The sequence below is a fragment of the Mustelus asterias genome, chromosome 12, assembly GCF_964213995.1.
Source record: "Mustelus asterias chromosome 12, sMusAst1.hap1.1, whole genome shotgun sequence".
Taxonomy (NCBI): Eukaryota; Metazoa; Chordata; class Chondrichthyes; order Carcharhiniformes; family Triakidae; genus Mustelus; species Mustelus asterias.
Window position 1 is genome coordinate 34615696 of NC_135812.1, and position 18228 is coordinate 34633923.

Here is an 18228-nt window from a genome sequence, read left to right on the forward strand (position 1 = left end):
ACCAAATAAACCTGTTGGACTTTAACCTGGTGTTGTGAGACTTCTTACTGTGCTTACCCCAGTCCAACGCCGGCATCTCCACATCGATCATAATATACGCAGAATGGCTGCATGTTTGTTTTTCCCCAACAGAGTCACAGGATCTCAACTAGTTCACAGTATGTGAAACATTTTGAGATGTGATCAAGCATAAGTGCAGATCTTTTCTTATGGAACTAAATTGTTCAGCATTAGTTTATCCAATTAACATAGTGCTCATTGCAATAGCATTCATTACTTTTTATTCCATACTCTGAATTTATGCAGCCTTAAGCTAAAAACTCCATACATTCACTTGCAAGGAATTCTTTACCTTTACATTGTCTCATTTTCCAATCCAATATATAAGGAAAAAGATAAAAATGTTTCACGGATAGGGAGTTTAATTTCCCTTTAACAGAGGTAGTTTCATGTACTCACCTTCTCACTCAATCCTTCAATTTCTGCTATCTCCAGAAATGTGTTGATGTATCTCTTGGCCCCATTTATACTATCTGCCTCATTGTAAAGCCAATTTCAGGTTGAAGCCACCTGGTGTTTCTCAAGATGTCTCTCAGTTTTTGTGTGTTTCTGTTGTAGAAAGCGAGGAGCCCCAGGGAAGTCCATTCGTAGAAAGAGCTGTACGTGAAGCTATTGAACTGGTGAACAAAGCTTACAAGGATACCAGAGCTAAGTAGGTTCTTTAACGCAGTGACATTTTCAGGTTGGGCTCTTCATGAAGGACTCAATGTGAATTCATGTGAAATAAGGACCACCATATTCAGAGTGAGAAGAATGTTTTGTGCTAATTCCTTAGAGGAGCTGTTGAGCTTATAGTAATACAATTAAAGGAGCAATGTCACTGAGTTGGGGAGAGTTGCAGAGAATGAGCCAGTTAAGTTCTTTTCCCCTTGAATGATCTGCCATATGTTTGCCCAATCACTTAACATGTTGTCATCTCTTTCCATCCTCTTCATAGCTTATTTTCCCACCCAAATTTGTATCATCAGCAACTTGGATATGTTTCATTCTGTTCCCTCATCTCAGTCAGTGATCAGTGTGTGGGATCTGCATCACTGACCTGTCCATTAGAAGACAGTGTGTTGTGAGTCAGGACCTGAATTCCTGATTATCTCCGTCTAATCTCAGTATGTCCTCTTCTAGCCAGAAGGAGTGGCTGAGCAAACGATCCTTGAAATCCAGCGACCTGCTGCGTTTCTTCAAGCACCCAATGGCAGACACCAGAATTGCAGTGCGCTCTGCAGAGTACATGGAAAATACACTGCGACTCATCCAACACCATGTCCAACGAGTCCACAAACGGTCACTGAATGCATCAGGTCAGTTGGAGAACAAGTGAAGGAAATCTGGAGCAACATTAAAGTGTTTCGATTGGCCCAGTCTCCTTGTCACATGGTCACTGAACTCTTTCTCAGATGGGTTGGTTTTGGATATTGCTCTAACTCTGAGATCTGTAACAAACCGAGCCATACAACGATGCCATCCACTGACAAAAACAGTGTCTGTATGAAGATGGTACCAATAGAGGCCAGGCTGGTGAGACTGGGCAGAAAGGTGCCAGTAGAGGCCAGGGTGGTGAGAGATGGCAGGACAGTACCAATAGAGGTCAGCGTGGTGAGAGAGAGCAGAAAGGTGCCCATAGAGGCCAGGGTGGTGAGAGAGGGCAGGACAGTACCAATAGAGGGCAGGGTGGGACAGTGCCAATAGAGGCCAGGGTGATGAGACAGGACAGGACGGTGCCAATAGAGACTAAGGTGGTGAGACAGGGAGGAAAGGTGTCAATAGAGGCTAAGGTGGTGAGACAGGGCAGGACGGTGCTAATAGAGGCCAGGGTGGTGAGACAGGGTGGGTCGATGCCAATAGAGGCCAGGATGGTAAGAGAGGGCAGGAGGGTGCCAACAGAGGCCAGGGTGGTGAGACAGGACAGGGCAGTGCCAATAGAGGCCAGGGTGATGAGAGAGAGCAGGAGGGTGCCAACAGAGGCCAGGGTGGTGAGGCAGGATGGGATGGCGCTGCTGTTTGAATTCAGAGTTGCTACACAGTCCCGCCTAAAGCGAGTTACCCAATATTTTATTCATTTCCTCAGTTCAAAACCAGTTTCAAGTTTCAGAACCTATGTTCTGTAGTCAGTTTGTTATTACTGAAAGCTGTCACATATCATTTCAGCGGCAAGAGGAGAGGGTGGGTATCATCCGAGAAGTGTTTCCTGTGGTGTCAGCTCCAGCTGTTCTGCAGCTGTGCACTCAGAACAATTCCCTGCCAGCAGTTTGTTTGTAGTTATATGTTGTGCTGCATGGATTATAATGTAAAGGAGCTTGGCAGAGCAAGGGTTAATGTGGGATTGGAGAGTGGCATCACCCATGATATGATGTATGCATGGTCGGAACTGTCAGAGAACAGTCTAGAAACAACACCTGAAGCAGCTAGCCTGCATTTTGGAGAGGCACCACACATGACCATATTTGGAAACATAAATAGTCAAAGCCTACTCATGTGTAAACACACAAGGCTCAAGATCTCATCAATGAAACACTACCACAGCAACACAAAGAAGCCATAATATGGAGCTGTATGAGAACAGGTGAAGGTTTCACGTGTGTAGTTGTATGGATCAGAGATCAAATCTTGCTGCCACAGCAGCAAGGCCATACTGTAATTCAAATCAGTGAACACAGAGCCTGGAGTGTGGTCAACATCAGTCACTCTGCCTGGAATTTACTCACCTGGCAGTGAGTATCTGTTAATGCTCCTACTGTAACAAAGTCAGATTGTTGATGCAATTTGTGTGTGAATTTTTCAGTGATTTGGAATTGATAATGAGTGAATGTTTCCTCCAGATTTGTTAACAGCGAGTGACCTCGACACCATCGCAAAGGTCACAGGCTGTCTAGCCATACGTCAGCCTCCAGCCTGTAAAGATGACTGTTGGTCAAACCGATACAGGACCTTCACCGCTGTGTGCAACAACAGGTAGGAACTGCTGGTGCAAGTATAAAGATAGCTGTAATACTTTCATGTTTGTTTTTGTGAGAGGCTTTTTTTTAAATAAAAATGATCTTAATATGTCTGCCTCTGCAGAGTCACATGGCCATGGCAAATCAGTTAGTCATGCAGAACAAAATTTCAATTCCAAAAACAGCATTGGTGACCATTGTCTTTGATTTGATTTATTATTGTCACATGTATTAACATACAGTGAAAAGTATTGTTTCTTGCACGCTATACAGGCAAAACATACCGTTCATAGAGAAGGAAACGAGAGAGTGCAGAATGTAGTGTTACAGTCATAGCTAGGGTGTAGAAAAAGATCAGCTTAATGTAAGGTAAGTCCATTCAAAAGTCTGACAGCAGCAGAGAAGAAGCTGTTCTTGAGTCAGTTGGTACGTGACCTCAGACTTTTGTATCTTTTTCCTGAAGGAAGAAGGTGGAAGAAAGAATGCCCAGAGTGCATGGGGTCCTTAATTATGCTGGCTGCTTTGCTGAAGCAGCAGGAAGTGTAGACAGAGTCAATGGATGGGAGGCTGGTTTGTGTGATGGATTGGGCTACATTCACAACCTTTTGTAGTTCCTTGGGCAGAGCAGGAGCCATACCAAGCTGTGAAACAACCAGAAAGAATGCTTTCTGTGGTGCATCTGTAAACGTTGGTGAGAGTCATAGCTGACGTGCCAAATTTCCTTAGTCTTCTGAGAAACTAAGGCATTGGTGGGCTTTCTTAACTATAGTGTCGGCATGGGGGGACCAGGACAGGTTGTTGATGATCTGGACACCTAAAAACTTGAAGCTCTCGACAAACTACTATGTATTTCCAAAGTGCTTGCCGTTGTGTAGCATTGCCCGCCTCAGCATTCAAGCTGTTGAAACCCTCTGCCATGTTTTTCAAACACTCAGGCTCAAATATACAATTCCCTCCTCACCGCCATCAAATCCTGTTCTTCCATCAAATCAAGCCCATCCAAAATTCTGCTGCCTACAATCTAACCTGTTCCATGTCCAATTAACCCCATGCTGTCTGATTTGTATTGGTTCCTGCCCCACAGCACCTCTAGTTTGGAATTATCCTTGTGCCCAAATCCCTCCATGGCCTAGCACTCTTGTAATTTTCTCCACCTCCTTGGGTTATTTCACTAAGATAAATGTGTAATGTACAATGCTAGTTGTTGTTGTACATTCATCTATTATGTTCAGACCGGACAGTTTCAGAAACCTGAGATGCCCCCCCCCCCAGTGATGCCAGTGCATGCTGGTAGCATGTGATGTGAAGACCACCATGATACACCTATTAAGATGGAGACAGTGCTTAACATCATAGACAGATGCCTTGCTGCACACACACTGGAATATATCCTTCACACATCCTTGCTATTCCCCAATCCGGTAGATTTATGGTCTCAGAATCACCACAAGGCAAACTGATGGTTGCCATCTCTTACTTATGGTGTCTTCATCTTAGTTCTTCTTCATCCATTAACATTCTTGACCTCACTATCACCTCTGATCTCAGAAGGAAGTCCAATATTGCCTCAACTACAGGCTCAAGTTGCATTTGCAAAGAATGACTTCATACATTTGTTTCAAACCTTTATTTTTACCTCAACCATTCTTCACTGTATAAAGTCCAAATTTGAACAAGATCAAATTTCATGTTTAGGAGAGCTCTTCAAGCGTCTTTTGCAATCTTGGCCAATAATCATCTGATTGGTGTTCCTCTTCTCAAGGCCAGTTTTGAACCTCCCTCTGTCTCAACCTTTTCAAAACCTTTTACTCATGCAATGGTTAATATTCCTTCCAACTTTTCTTTTTGCTTCTTCTCAGACCCAAACACATCACTCTGCAATTTCTTCCTCCTCCTTATCGTATATAATCTTGTGGCTCTTGATCCTGCACTTGGGGTTCTCAATAATAAATAAATCAGTAATGATTTGACCGATTTAGAAGTCTTAATGGCTCTGGACATGATTAAATGAGTTGACTTTGCATACAAAGACCTTCAACTAGATTTGGTCGAGGCTCATAGAATCATAGAATCCCTACAGTGCAGAAGAAGGCCATTTGGCCCATCGAGTCTGCACCAACTCTCCGACAGAGCGTCTTAGTGCTCATATTGGTTACAGTCTCAATCAGGTTGGGATGTGAGGGGAAAGGAACAGTGCTGATGTTTTTCCCATTATCCATCCTGCCTGATTCTTCTTTCTACTGAAATCAATGGAAAGGAGATTAGTGTTCCCAAAATGAAAATTAGCCTCCAGGGGTATACACCAGGGCTAACAATCATTTCTGACTTTTAATGGATGCCACTTTTGTTCATTACTAAGTTAAATGAAAAGGAAAATTTTTGCAGAAAACTTCCAGCTGCCTTTTGTGAAGTTGAAATTCAAATGTTACTATCATTCATGTGAGTTTTATTCAGACCGAGTTACAGTTTAGGGTCAGGTGAATTAGGGGGAAGGAAATGACTGTTGTTTTCCTTATGTGAAGGAGGAAGCCTCATCTGGGAGCGTCTAACACGGCACTCACCCGATGGCTCCCAGCTCGCTATGAGGATGGAATTTCACTTCCAGTGGGCTGGACTCCAGGCAAAGGAATATCAGGATTCACTCTGCCACTGGTAAGTGTTCACACATCAGACACAAACAAATCCAATTCACTGTGATATTGAAAACCATACTGTCAACTGTAAAGAACCACTCAACACTGAGGGCAGCCAGTGTCCAGGATTAATATAGTGTCCTCGAGGTGGCTCTGTGATGGATAAACAATGTCTTGTTTTTATGTAATGAATGCTTTACATTTCTGCTCCAGGTTCGAGATGTGTCCAACAAAATCCTGAAAACAACCAACGAAAACGTGCCCTTGGATTTTAAAACAAGTCATTTGTTTATGCAGTGGGGTCAGTGGATTGATCACGACATGAGTTTAAGCCCCGTGTCTGGCAGCCTCCAAACCTTCAATGATGCAATTAATTGTGAATCAACTTGTATTCAGAAAAGTCCTTGTTTTCCAATAAAGGTGAGACCTCCATTCTATTTCGTTCTGAAGTAGTGTTGAAGTTTTTGCTGTTGTGTCCAGGATAGAATGAAAGAAATCCTGGACCAACAATCCAAAGGCTATTAGACAAAATGATCCCACAAACAAAAAATACACAAGCGATCTAATTATATGATTTTGATGGTGTTGATTTAAGGGATTATGTTCCTGAGGACAGAAGGTTAAAATGAGCCAAAAATTCCCACTTGTGTGGTTCAGGAGGAGGGTGCTTATTTATAGAGAACTTGCGGGTCTCTAAGAAAACCCCCAGACCTCCAATCTTTAGGAACCTCACCTGTGGCTGTTGGGATTCAAATATCTCGGCTAGGGGACCCCCAATTTCCTCCTTGGCCTCCCACAACATCCTGGGATACACTTCATCAGGTCCGAGGATTTATCTACCTTGATGCGTTTTAAGACTTCCAGCACCCCCTTCTCTGTAATATGTACACTCCTCAAAACATCGTTATTTATTTCCCAAGTTTCCTAACATCCAATCATTTCTCAACAGTAAATACTGATGAGAAATATTCATTTAGGATCTCGCCCATCTCTTGTGGATCCGCACATAGATGACTTTGTTGATCCTTAAGAGGCCCTAGACTCTCCCTAGTTACTCTTTTACTCTTGACATCTCAAATAAAGTAAATCGATCCTTCCTATATCCACTTGATCCCCTCCTAATTTTTATTCACTTAATTTAAACCTCCCCTCAAACTCTTCAATTCCAGGGTTATTTTAGCTATCATTGTTTCCAGTGTAGCAGTCTGATAGGCCAATTTGAGTCTGGGTTTCTCAGTATTGCCGGTGCAGGCTGTCTCATGTACAGTAGTCAGCACTGCTGCCTCACAGCGCCAGGGATCTGGGTTCAATTCCGGCCTTGGGTGACTGTGTGGAGTTTGTACATTCTCCCCGTGTCTGTGTGGGTTTCCTTTGGGTGCTCCAGTTTCCTCCCACACTCCAAAGATGTGCGGGTTAGAGTGATAGGCCATGCTAAATTGCCCTTTAGTGTCAGGGGGATTAGCAAGGTAAATACGTGGAGCTATGTGGATAGGGCCTGGATGGGATTGTTGTGGGTGCAGGCTTGATGGGGTGAATGGCCTCTTTCTGCACTGTAGGGACTCTATGAATTAAGAAGTGGGGGGCCTCTTATTTGCATATGCAGAAGGCCTCATGTTTATGTCAGGCATTTGTGCTGCTCACCAATTCATTTCTTTTTAACCTTTACTACTCTGACGGGCCCTAAACTTCCAGCTTGTAATAGCTATCCACATCCTGCTCACCATAGTGAAGCTTAGTGCGAGGAAGACTGTGACTATGTGTCTGAGGGTCTCACCCACTGACTTCAAACATAGATTGTACCATTGACTTCCGCTCTGTGTTCTAATCCTAAACCAGTTTACTGTCTAACAAGCTGAACTGTCACCAATCCAGTGAAACTCCTAATCTGCTCATATTCCTCTTCTTAGTGTTTCTGGCACAGTTTATGAGGAACCAATACTAAAAGTGTTCCTGATCTTTCCTGACAGATACCTCCAGGGGACACCAGGATCAAGGATACGAAAAAGTGCTTGCCTTTCTTCCGATCCGCTCCGGCCTGTGGAAGTGGTGAACTGGGCTCGTTGTTCGGAGATGTAAACACCCGTCAGCAGATCAATGCCCTGACCTCTTTCATTGATGCTAATGAAGTCTACGGCAGCTCAGATTGTTTGGGCAACAAACTCAGGAACCTCACCAATGAGCTTGGCCAGTTGGCTGTCAATGAGCAATTCTCTGACAATGGACGAGAATATTTACCATTTAACATCATTTCAAGTAATCTTTGTGGACAGATGGGGGAAGCCTGTGTCACGGGTCAAAATTCAACTCCATGTTTTCTAGGCGGTGAGTAAGCTCTGGATTCAGAAATCCGGTCCCATGACACCTTTATACCCAGCATTCCTTTCACACACACACAGCCCCAACCTTGCAATTGTTTAACACACATTGCAGGAATTTACATTGAAATCTGTTGGGAGAAATTGGCTTAGAAATTGATTGACAGGCTTAAAGTGGACACAAAAGCTTCCAACATGGCAGCTCATTGCACATTGAGTGGGAGGAGCACTAGTCACTATATTAGCAAAGGCTGAAAAAAAGGCATTGTTTCCAAACCACTGTTCCACACTGTTCTCTCACTATAACTCAGATCTTTAGATATTTATCCGGTTTCTCAGAGAAAGCATGGCACTGTGAATTCTTCTCGTGACCATGGAAAGAGTAGGAGACCTCAATCAACTAGTCAATCAATCAATCAAATTGCAGAACTAAGTGAGCATTGTCTAATCAGACTTTGAAATGAAATAAACTGATCCCTCAATGATCTCTATAAGGTGACATCTTTATATGGGGCTGCACAGTGGTTGGCACAGCTGTCTTACAGCGCCAGGGACCTGATTTCAATTCCAGCCTCGGGTCACTGTCTGTGTGGAGTTTGCATGTTCCCCTCATGTCTGCGTGGGTTTCCTCCGTGTGCTCTGGTTTCCTCCCACAGTCCAAAGGTGTGCAGTTTAGTTGGACTGGCCATGTTAAATTGTCCCTTAGTGCCCAAGGATGAGTAGGTTAGGGGGATTAGTAGGGTAAATATGAGGGGTTATGGGGAAAGGCCTGGGTAAGTTGCTCTGTTGGAGAGTTGGTAAAGACTCAATGGGCCGAACGGCCTCCTTCTGCACTGTAGGGACTCTATGATTCTAAGGCCATTTCTTATTGGTGCAAGCACAAAAGTAACATTGATAAATTTACAGAAGAATAGAAAGACCTGAGGCCTGGTTGACATTGGGTCTCATGCTCGGGTATCTATTGGATATTTATATGTGTTTGTCCTCCTTCACGAACAGTATAAAGGTAATACTTACCAACGCAAATTGTGTTTACCACAGGTGATGTACGTGTGAATGAACAGTTAGGCGTGTTAACATTCCATACAGTATTTCTACGGGAACACAATCGCTTAGCGAGGGAGCTGAAGAAACTGAACCCTCACTGGAGTGGAGAAACAATCTATCTAGAAGCAAGAAAAATTCTGGGAGCATTTCAACAGGTAGAAATAGAGAATGTGACTGGTAAAGCCATGGTAATGTGACTCACTGACTACATCTCAAATCCCATCAGAGCAAGTTGGGTTTAACAGATCTAGTCATTTGTGGTCAATAGCAGATTATTTTTGTAAACCCAGCCTTCAGAATGTGTTCCTGACACCCTGATCACGATTGGTTTACATGTGACATAGTCCCATAATCTGTAGTTAACGTCCTTGGGCAAAAGATTGCAACGATTAATAAATATTGCCTTGCCAGTGTTACCCAAATCCCCTTATACTGTTGTATCAGGTTTTGGTCACAGGAGGAAGATGCAAAGAGAATAATCAAGAGGGAGGATTAAGACAGTGAAATCTGTTTATATTGAGAAAACAGGTTTGCTCCAGGTGACTGTGATGAAAATCATGAACAGAATTGAAAAAACTCATGCAAGTTGCAGATTTGTTGAAAGATTGAAATCCCAATAGTTCAATCTAAAGAGTAAGTAGGAAACTATGGGCAGGATTTTCCAGCCGCACTCGCCACAAAACTGGAAAATCCCGCCAGAGGTCAACAGATCTTTGCATGGTCCAACCCCCCAACCCACCCCCCCTGCCCCGCCCAGTTCCCGTAGTGGCGGGACAGGAACATTTCCTCGTATGTGAAATACTTAATGGGGTCGGAGGCTAATCCAGTGGGAATGAAATTTGCAATGGACAGTAGGATGCCCCTGCTAGAACCATTGGAAGGTTACAGCACTGAAGGAGGCCATTCAGGCCATCTTGACCATGCCAGCCTAAGTACACCCAGGTGCCCTTTCTAATCCCACATTCCTGCACCCAGCCCATGGCCCTGTAGCTTACAGCACTTGAGGTGCAGATCCAGGTACTTTTCAAAAGAGTTTAAGGTCTCTGCCTCCACCACCAACTCGGGCAACGAATTCCAGACACCTACCACCCTCTGAGTAAAACAAGTTCTTCCTTGTGTCCCCTCTACACCTTCCACCACTTATCATGAATCTATATCCTCGGTTCTACAATTCTCCGCCAAGGGAAACAATTTTATCCTGTTCATTCTATCTCTTCCCCTCATAATTTTGTACATCTCAAGCAAGTCACCTCTCAGCCTTCTTTTTTCCAAGGAAAATAACCCCAACCGATCCAACATCTCCTCATAGCTACACTTTTCTCGCCCTGGCAACATTCTTGTAAACCTCCTCTGCACTCTCTCCAGAGCTATTACGTCTATCCTATAATGTAGTGACCAGAATGGCACACAATATTCCAGTTGTTCTATATAATTCCAGCATTATATCCTTATTTTTATATTCTACACCTCTGCCAATGAAGGAGAGCATTCCATAGGCTTTCTTTACAACCTTGACTACTTGAACTGCTGCCTTTAAGAACATAAGAACATAAGAAATAGGAGCAGGAGTAGGCCATCTAGCCCCTCGAGCCTGCCCCACCATTCAGTAAGATCATGGCTGATCTGAAGTGGATCAGTTCCACTTACCCGCCTGATCCCCATAACCCTAATTCCCTTACCGATCAGGAATCCATCTATCCATGATTTAAACATATTCAATGAGGTAGCCTCCACCACTTCAGTTGACAGAGAATTCCAGAGATTCACCACCCTCTGAGAGAAGAAGTTCCTCCTCAACTCTGTCCTAAACTGACCCCTCTTTATTTTGAGGCTGTGCCCTCTAGTTCTAGTTTCCTTTCTAAGTGGAAAGAATCTCTCCACCTCTACCCTATCCAGCCCCTTCATTATCTTATAGGTCTCTATAAGATCCCCCCTCAGCCTTCTAAATTCCAACGAATACAAACCCAATCTGCTCAGTCTTTCCTCATAGTCAACTCCCCTCATCTCTGGTATCAACCTGGTGAACCTTCTCTGCACTCCCTCCAAGGCCAATATATCCTTCCGCAAATAAGGGGACCAATAGGGACTCCTTTAGGGACCTGTGTAGTTGTGCATCAAGATCTCTCACTTCATCTACTTGTCTTTATTATATTCCCATTTATTGTGTATTCCCTGTAAGTGCTTGATCTCCCTAAATGCATGACCTCACGTTTCTCTGTTAATATCCATCTGCCACTTTACTGCCCATTCACCAACCCATCGATATTGTTTTGGAGATTAGAGCTATCCTCTACACTATCCACTACTCGGTCAATCTTTGTGTCATCTGCAAATTTCCCAATTGTGCCCGCCACATTCATAACCAAATCATTAATATATAACACAAACAGTAAGGATCCCAACACTGAACCCTGTGAAACACCACTTGAAACAACTTTGCATTCATAGAGGCATCCATCAACCATTATCTGAACTCTGACGAAGGGTCATGTTGGCTCTATTCTCTCTCCACAGGTGCTGTCAGACCTGCTGAGATTTTCCAGCATTTCCAGTTTTTGTTGTCATCAACCATTACCCTTTGTTTCCTGTTACTAAGATAACTTTTTATCCAGTTTGCCACATTATCCTGTATCCCATGGGCTTTTACTTTTGTGGCCAATCTAACATGTGGGACCTCGTCAAATGTCTTGCTAAAATCCATGCACACAACATCCACTGCACTACTTTCATCAACCCGTCTTATCACTTCCTCAAAGAATTCAATCAATTTATGAGGCAAGACCTTCCTTTTTCTGACCATCCCTGACAAGTCTCAGGATTGGTTCTACGAGTTTGCCCACCACCAGTATAAGACTAATTGGCCTACAATTGTTTGGCATTTCCTTTGATCCCTTTTTAAACAATGGAACTACGTTTACATTTCTCCAGTCCTCTGGTACCTCCCTGTATCTAGTGAAGATTGGAAAATCATCCTCAGAGTATCTGCTATCTCCTCTTGAACTCCGTCTATAGTCTCGGAAACAGTCCATCTGACCCTGGTGACTTATCAACTTTCAAGGATTCCAGCCCCTTGAGTATTGATTTGATTTGATTTATTATTGTCACATGTATTGGTATACAGTGAAAAGTATTGTTTCTTAAATGCTGTATCCTCTCTCTTTACGATTATCCCATCCAATATCTCGGTGTTCATCCTGGACTACTATATCTGCATCATCCCGTTCCTTTGTAAATATGCAGACAAAATATTTATTTAAAACCCTTTCCACAGCCTCCGCATCTACACACAAGTTCCCTCCTTCACCTCTGATAGATCCCACTTTTTTCTTAATATACCATGAATATGTTGGTAAAACATCTTTGGCTTTTCTTTAACTTTACTTGCTAATCTTTTTTCATGCCCTCTTTTTGATTTCCTCATTTCCTTTTGTACTTCATCCCGGCACTTCCTATATTTATCTAGGCTATCTGCAGTGCTTAGTTCTTGCGCCTATCGTATGGTTTATTTTTCTGTTTGATCTTCCCCTGTATTCCTCTAGACATGATGTGGAGATGCCGGCGTTGGATTGGGGTGAACACAGTAAGAAGCCTCACAACACCAGGTTAAAGTCCAACAGGTTTATTTTGTAGCAAATACCATAAGCTTTCGGAGCGCTGCTCCTTCGTCAGATGGAGTGGAAATGTGCTCTCAAACAGTGCACAGAGACACAACATCAAGTTACAGAGACTTGATGTTGATGTTGTGTGTCTGTGCACTGTTTGAGAGCACATTTCCACTCCATCTGACGAAGGAGCAGCGCTCCGAAAGCTAATGGTGTTTGCTACCAAATAAACCTGTTGGACTTTAACCTGGTGTTGTGAGACTTCTTACTGTGTTCCTCTAGACAACCAGAGAGGTCTAGATTTGGTAGTACCACTCTTATTTCTGGAGGGGCATGTCTACTTTGTACATTTAGGATATCCCACTTTGTAGTGCTTCCCACTGCAGTCCCATTGATTTATCCTCCAGCAGTGCTGTCCTGCCCCTTCTCAAACCTGTAAAATATGCCTTCCCCCAGTTCAAAATGTTTACTACAGCGTTATCTCTGTCTTTTTCCATGATAATGCTAAATGTAACTGAATTGTGATCTCTATCCCCGATATGGTCACCAATTGTCACTTCACCCATTTGCTCTTCATTCCCCAAGACTAGGTCTAGAATTGCATCTCCTCTCATTGGGTTTGTCACTAATTGGTTGAAAAAATATTCCTGGACACACTGCACAAATTTTTCTCCCTTGTATTGTTTGAATGTTATATTGATATTCTGAGATGTCCGACAGTGGGGTGCCCTTGTTCTCAGGGTTGGACAGAGCGGTGCACCTGTTCTGGGGTCAGACATTGGCACATCCCTGTTCTGGGGTCAGATGTCCTGATTTCTCCTTTCTGTGGTAAAAGGTTGGCCAACACAAAGCCCACTCACAGGAGAGGACCTATTGATTGGACCTTCTGAATCTGATTTTAAAAAAAGGTAAAATCACCACAGATGACCACAGGTTGACTAGTGATGGTTTAACCTGTGGGTCACCACACCTCGGGTAAGGGGCAAGGTTGAGAAGCGGGGCCTTCATGAATAACCTCAGCTGGTATGGAAATTGAACATCACTAACCAGCCGTCCAGCCAACTGAATGAAACTGACTTGATTATTTTTATCTGAACTCTCTTTACTAGGCCAGATTCCAGGGCGAAAAGGTAATTTTCTGCCACACTCACTCCCAATTGTGTTTAAACCCCAACACTGGCAGAAACCTTGAATCTCTTTTTCTGTGCCAGGCCTGTTATCAATGTACAGAGCTGAACAGATCATTTTCTAACTCAAGACTTACTGATCCCTTTTGAGTTGATTGTTGTTTAATCAATCTACACTGAATGGTGACTTTTCTCACTGCCACAGATAATAAACCACAGGGACTATGTTTCACTGCTCATTGGAAAGAAGGCAATGCAGAAATATCTCCCAGCTTATGAAGGCTACGATGAGTCTGTAGATCCCGGTATTGCCAACGTTTTCTCGACAGCAGCTTTCCGTTTCGGACATCTCACCATTCAGCCAAAGCTCTTCCGCCTTGATGAAAACTACCAGGAACATCCTCAATTCAAAAACCTTGACCTGCATCTGGCTTTCTTCACTCCCTGGAGACTGATCAGGGAAGGTAAGTAACAATCTTTAATATGACTGCAGCATACTCACCCAGAGACACTGCACTTGCACAGAAAGCGGAGTTCAACTTCATGAACAGGCAAATGGTGTAGGGTTTGCAGTGATTAGATTCTGGCTGCGAGTGAATGTGGTAGAAGACATAGGGCTGATTAAAGGGCCTATTTGTTTTCTGTCCCTATCTGCCTCAGCATTAGACAAGAGCAGCCCACCCAAAATAAACTGTTCCTTTCCAGATCTTTGGGTTGGGGAGAAATCTTTTCCTGAACTCAGCCTGGAGCCTCCTAGTTCGTTCCTGCTGAAGAAATGCCTAGAGTTGGTAGAAGGGAAAGGAACATGCTCATCTGTACAGCTTCCCATCTATGATGTGGAGATGCCAGCATTGGACTGGGGTGGGCACAGTAAGAAGTCTCACAACACCAGGTTAAAGTCCAACAGGTTTATTTGGTATCAATTCAATGCCAGGAACCTCGTGACACCAAATAAACCCTGTTGGACTTTAACCTGGTGTTGCGAGACTTCTTCTTCTTCCCATCTACACAACTCCCAGTACCAGCATAGAACAGTGCCAATGTTCATATTTGCTTCCACTTGGGCAGCTAAAGTTCCAAGCAATCAGGAAGTCCTGGGAATAAGCTTTCACCTGAGGCAAATGTCAAGAAAATCAAGGTTTTGGTTGCATATAATGAAGATCATGGAGAAACCAAGGCACACACCAGCTTACCTGAGGGCTTCGATCACTGATATATGGCTGATTTGATATCCAAGTCCTAACTGACAACACTGTGGGAGCATCAGAATTGAGGAAAGTCAATAGGCCCACCAACTCCATCATTTCAAGGCACATCAATATGGGTAATAAATACTGCTTTAGCACAATCCTCAGCATCTGAGAAATCTATTTAATAAACCAGTTTTTCATTCCACCATGCAATTAGAGAACTTGATTTTCTGCTTCATAAATTGTGGGAAGGTCTGGTGTTCTATCCTAAATATGGGGAAACATTTTGGTTGGAAATTATATTGCAACTGATAAAGGGACCTGATTTTTCCTTAAAAGAAGTGGATCCATTTTCAGGCAACTTGGTAATAAAATGGGCCAAAGACACTTTTTTAAAAACCCAAGTTGTGTGCTACAAAATAGCTGCCACAGTTTGCCTCCCATGACCCCTTTATGGCCCTAATCTGGCCACCTGGTAGCTATTAAGTTCCCTCCTCATGTCTCTCTCAGGATTCCAGTGTTCATGTGTTTTGTGGGATAACATGAGTACATTTGAAGGGGAAAAAGGTGGAGGCCAGGAAGTTGAGCCCTGGCTGTAAGTACATGTTGTGGCGATGCCAGCGTTGGACTGGGGTAAACACAGTAAGAGTTTTAACAACACCCAGGTTAAAGTCCAACAGGTTTATTTGATAGCAAATGCCATTAGCTTTCGGAGCGCTGCTCCTTCGTCAGATGGAGTGGAAATCTGCTCTCAAACCGATTGGGGTAGATAATTTATTTATTAGTGTCACAAGTAGGCTTACATTAACACTGCAATGAAGTTATTGTGAAAATCACCTAGTCGCCACACTCCGGCGCCTGTTCGGGTACACTGAGGGAGAATTTAGCATGGCCAATGCACCTAACCAGCATGTCTTTCAGACTGTGGGAGGAAACAGGAGTACCCGGAGGAAACCCACGCAGACATGGGGAGAATGTGCAGACTCCGCACAGACAGCGATCCAAGCTGGGAATCGAACCCAGGTCCCTGGCACTGTGAGGCAGCAGTGCTAACCACTGTGTCACCATGCCACTCCTCAGTTGTTCATTTGTTCAGTGCTCCATGTGTCTATTGATTCTTTTCTATTCTCTGCTACTGGATAGAGTGACTGAGAAACTAAACTGGAAGAAGCAGCTGGATGCTTTTACTCCAGGAATTGTACTCAATCCCTTGTACTGGTATGTCTCATTTCCGAGGCATAAAACGTGACAATGTGAAAACAACATTTTATGCATCCAGGTGTTTCCAGGCACCAGTCAGTGACATTAGTTACATCGGTCAGTTGGCAGTTGTTATATTAGACATGTCCCAAATGTTCAGACATAGCTCTGAGTTAATTAAACTCCATAGAAACTCAGCAAAGTGGACATCAGAGATAAAGGGAGATGACAATCAGGCTTCTCTCCCACAAAGGGTGAATGCCATCAGTGCCATGTGGTTAGAAAGGCCCCAGAATCTCCCATCAGCTCCATCAATACCCTTGAGTCCAGGTGGTGACTAATATTAGAATAGAATCATAGAATCTCTACAGTGCAGAAGGAGGCCATTTGGCTCATCGAGCCTGCATCGACAACAATCCCATCCAGGCCCTATCCCTGTAACCCCACCCTGCTAATCCCTCGACACTAAGGGGTAATTTAGCACGGCCAATTAACATAACTCCACACATCTTTGGAGTGTGGAAGGAAACTGGAGCGCCCAGTTTGATCCTCCCATTTGACTTGTGAGGTTCTGATTTCTGTGGAACACAATCCACTGCTTTTGCTGCAACACCTGTAAAATACTGCAGCTGCCGGAAATCTGAAATAAAAACAGAAAATGCTGGAAATACTCAACAGGTCTGGCAGCATCAGTGGAGATAAAAACAGTTAACGAACGTTTCTCTATTTCTGTCTCCACAGCCGTTGCCAGACCTGCTGAGTATTTCCAGCATTTTCTGCCTTTATTTCAGATTTTCAGTCGGCTGGTTTCTGAACCTGAATTTGTCTTTGATCTGCTTTGCTTGCATTGTAATAGCTATTGGGCCATCCATCAATCATCACTTCCCCACACAGACGTGGATTGGACTCTGTCCTGCATTTCACTGTGTAGAAGCTTATTTTATTGTGCGACAAGTTATTGTGAATGTTCAGCGCAGTCAGGCATTGTAAGTGAATTCCTGCCTTTCCCTTCAACTCACCTCCTGCGCGGATGCAGGATGTTACCTGATAACAGATAGTTACAGTTAGAGCTGGAAACCACTTTTGACTGCTCCTCTGGCTGTCCAGCCTTGCTGTTCATTCTTATATCAGACCATAAGATATAGGAGCAGAATTAGGCCATTCAGCCCATCGAGTCTGTTCTGCCATTCAATCATGGCTGATAAGTTTCTCAACCTCATTCTCCCGCCTTTTCCCTGTAACCTTTGATCTTTCAAGAACCCATCTATCTCTGTCTTAAATGCACTCAATGACCTGGCCTCCACAGCCTGCTGTTGCAATGAATTCAGGGTTGGTTTAGGAATCACTCAGGGACATGGCTGATCTTAGCTGGTTTGATCAATGGTGGTTGTGTTGGGGAGTAATTCATTGTCACAGATATTTCTGTGTTGCTCGATTAGAGATCTTTAACTCATCAGTCACTCTACCACCAGCTGCAGATTAAAGAGGAGGGTGAGAATTCAGGAGATGCGTTAAGAATTCTTGTGTCTGCGTGTGTGTGTGTGTACGTTAGGTGGAGTCGATCCCCTCATGCGAGGATTGTTGGGCAGACCTGCCAAGCTGCAGACACAGAACAAGATGCTGCCAGACGAACTGCGGGAGAAGCTGTTTGAATTGACCACTCATTTAGCAATGGATCTGGGTTCTCTGAATATGCAGCGATCCCGGGATCATGGAATCCCAGGTAAGTGGAAAACCAACATGCGGTAGACTTTAACTCAAAACAAGTTGATAAAATGTCAGGTAATGAAATAATTTAATTTCTTGGAGTCACAGTATCAAGAAGCCAGTGGGATCATATTCACTCACCTGAGAACAATGGGTTAACCCCCAGTACTGACTGGAAATGATGTGGAAAGACTTTTTAACATTTTTACATGGGGTGTGGGCATCGCTGGCAAGGCAAGCATTTGTTTCCCATCCCTAAGTGCCCCTGAACAGAGTGGCAGGCCATCTCGGAGCGCGGTTAAGATTCAATCACATTGCTGTGGGACTGGAGTCACATGTAGGCCAGACTAGATAAGCATGGCAGAATTCTTTCCCTGAAGTTAGTGATCCAGATGGGGTTTATTTCCCCATCAA

The 18228-nt window shown here is 43.7% G+C and overlaps 1 protein-coding gene across 1 annotated transcript in view; it reads left to right on the forward strand.

Annotated features, from left to right (window-relative positions):
- The first annotated feature begins 653 nt into the window (after positions 1-653).
- Positions 654-18228, forward strand: part of LOC144501917 (eosinophil peroxidase-like) — a 28190-nt gene continuing 10615 nt past the window's right edge. Inside the window, exons 1-9 of the mRNA XM_078225953.1 lie at positions 654-712; positions 1183-1358; positions 2877-3009; positions 5516-5645; positions 5840-6046; positions 7594-7948; positions 8983-9143; positions 13923-14181; positions 17660-17830. Coding sequence (XP_078082079.1) covers positions 1250-1358; positions 2877-3009; positions 5516-5645; positions 5840-6046; positions 7594-7948; positions 8983-9143; positions 13923-14181; positions 17660-17830 — 1525 coding nt within the window. The 5' untranslated portion in view covers positions 654-712; positions 1183-1249. The remainder of the gene's footprint in view (positions 713-1182; positions 1359-2876; positions 3010-5515; positions 5646-5839; positions 6047-7593; positions 7949-8982; positions 9144-13922; positions 14182-17659; positions 17831-18228) is intronic.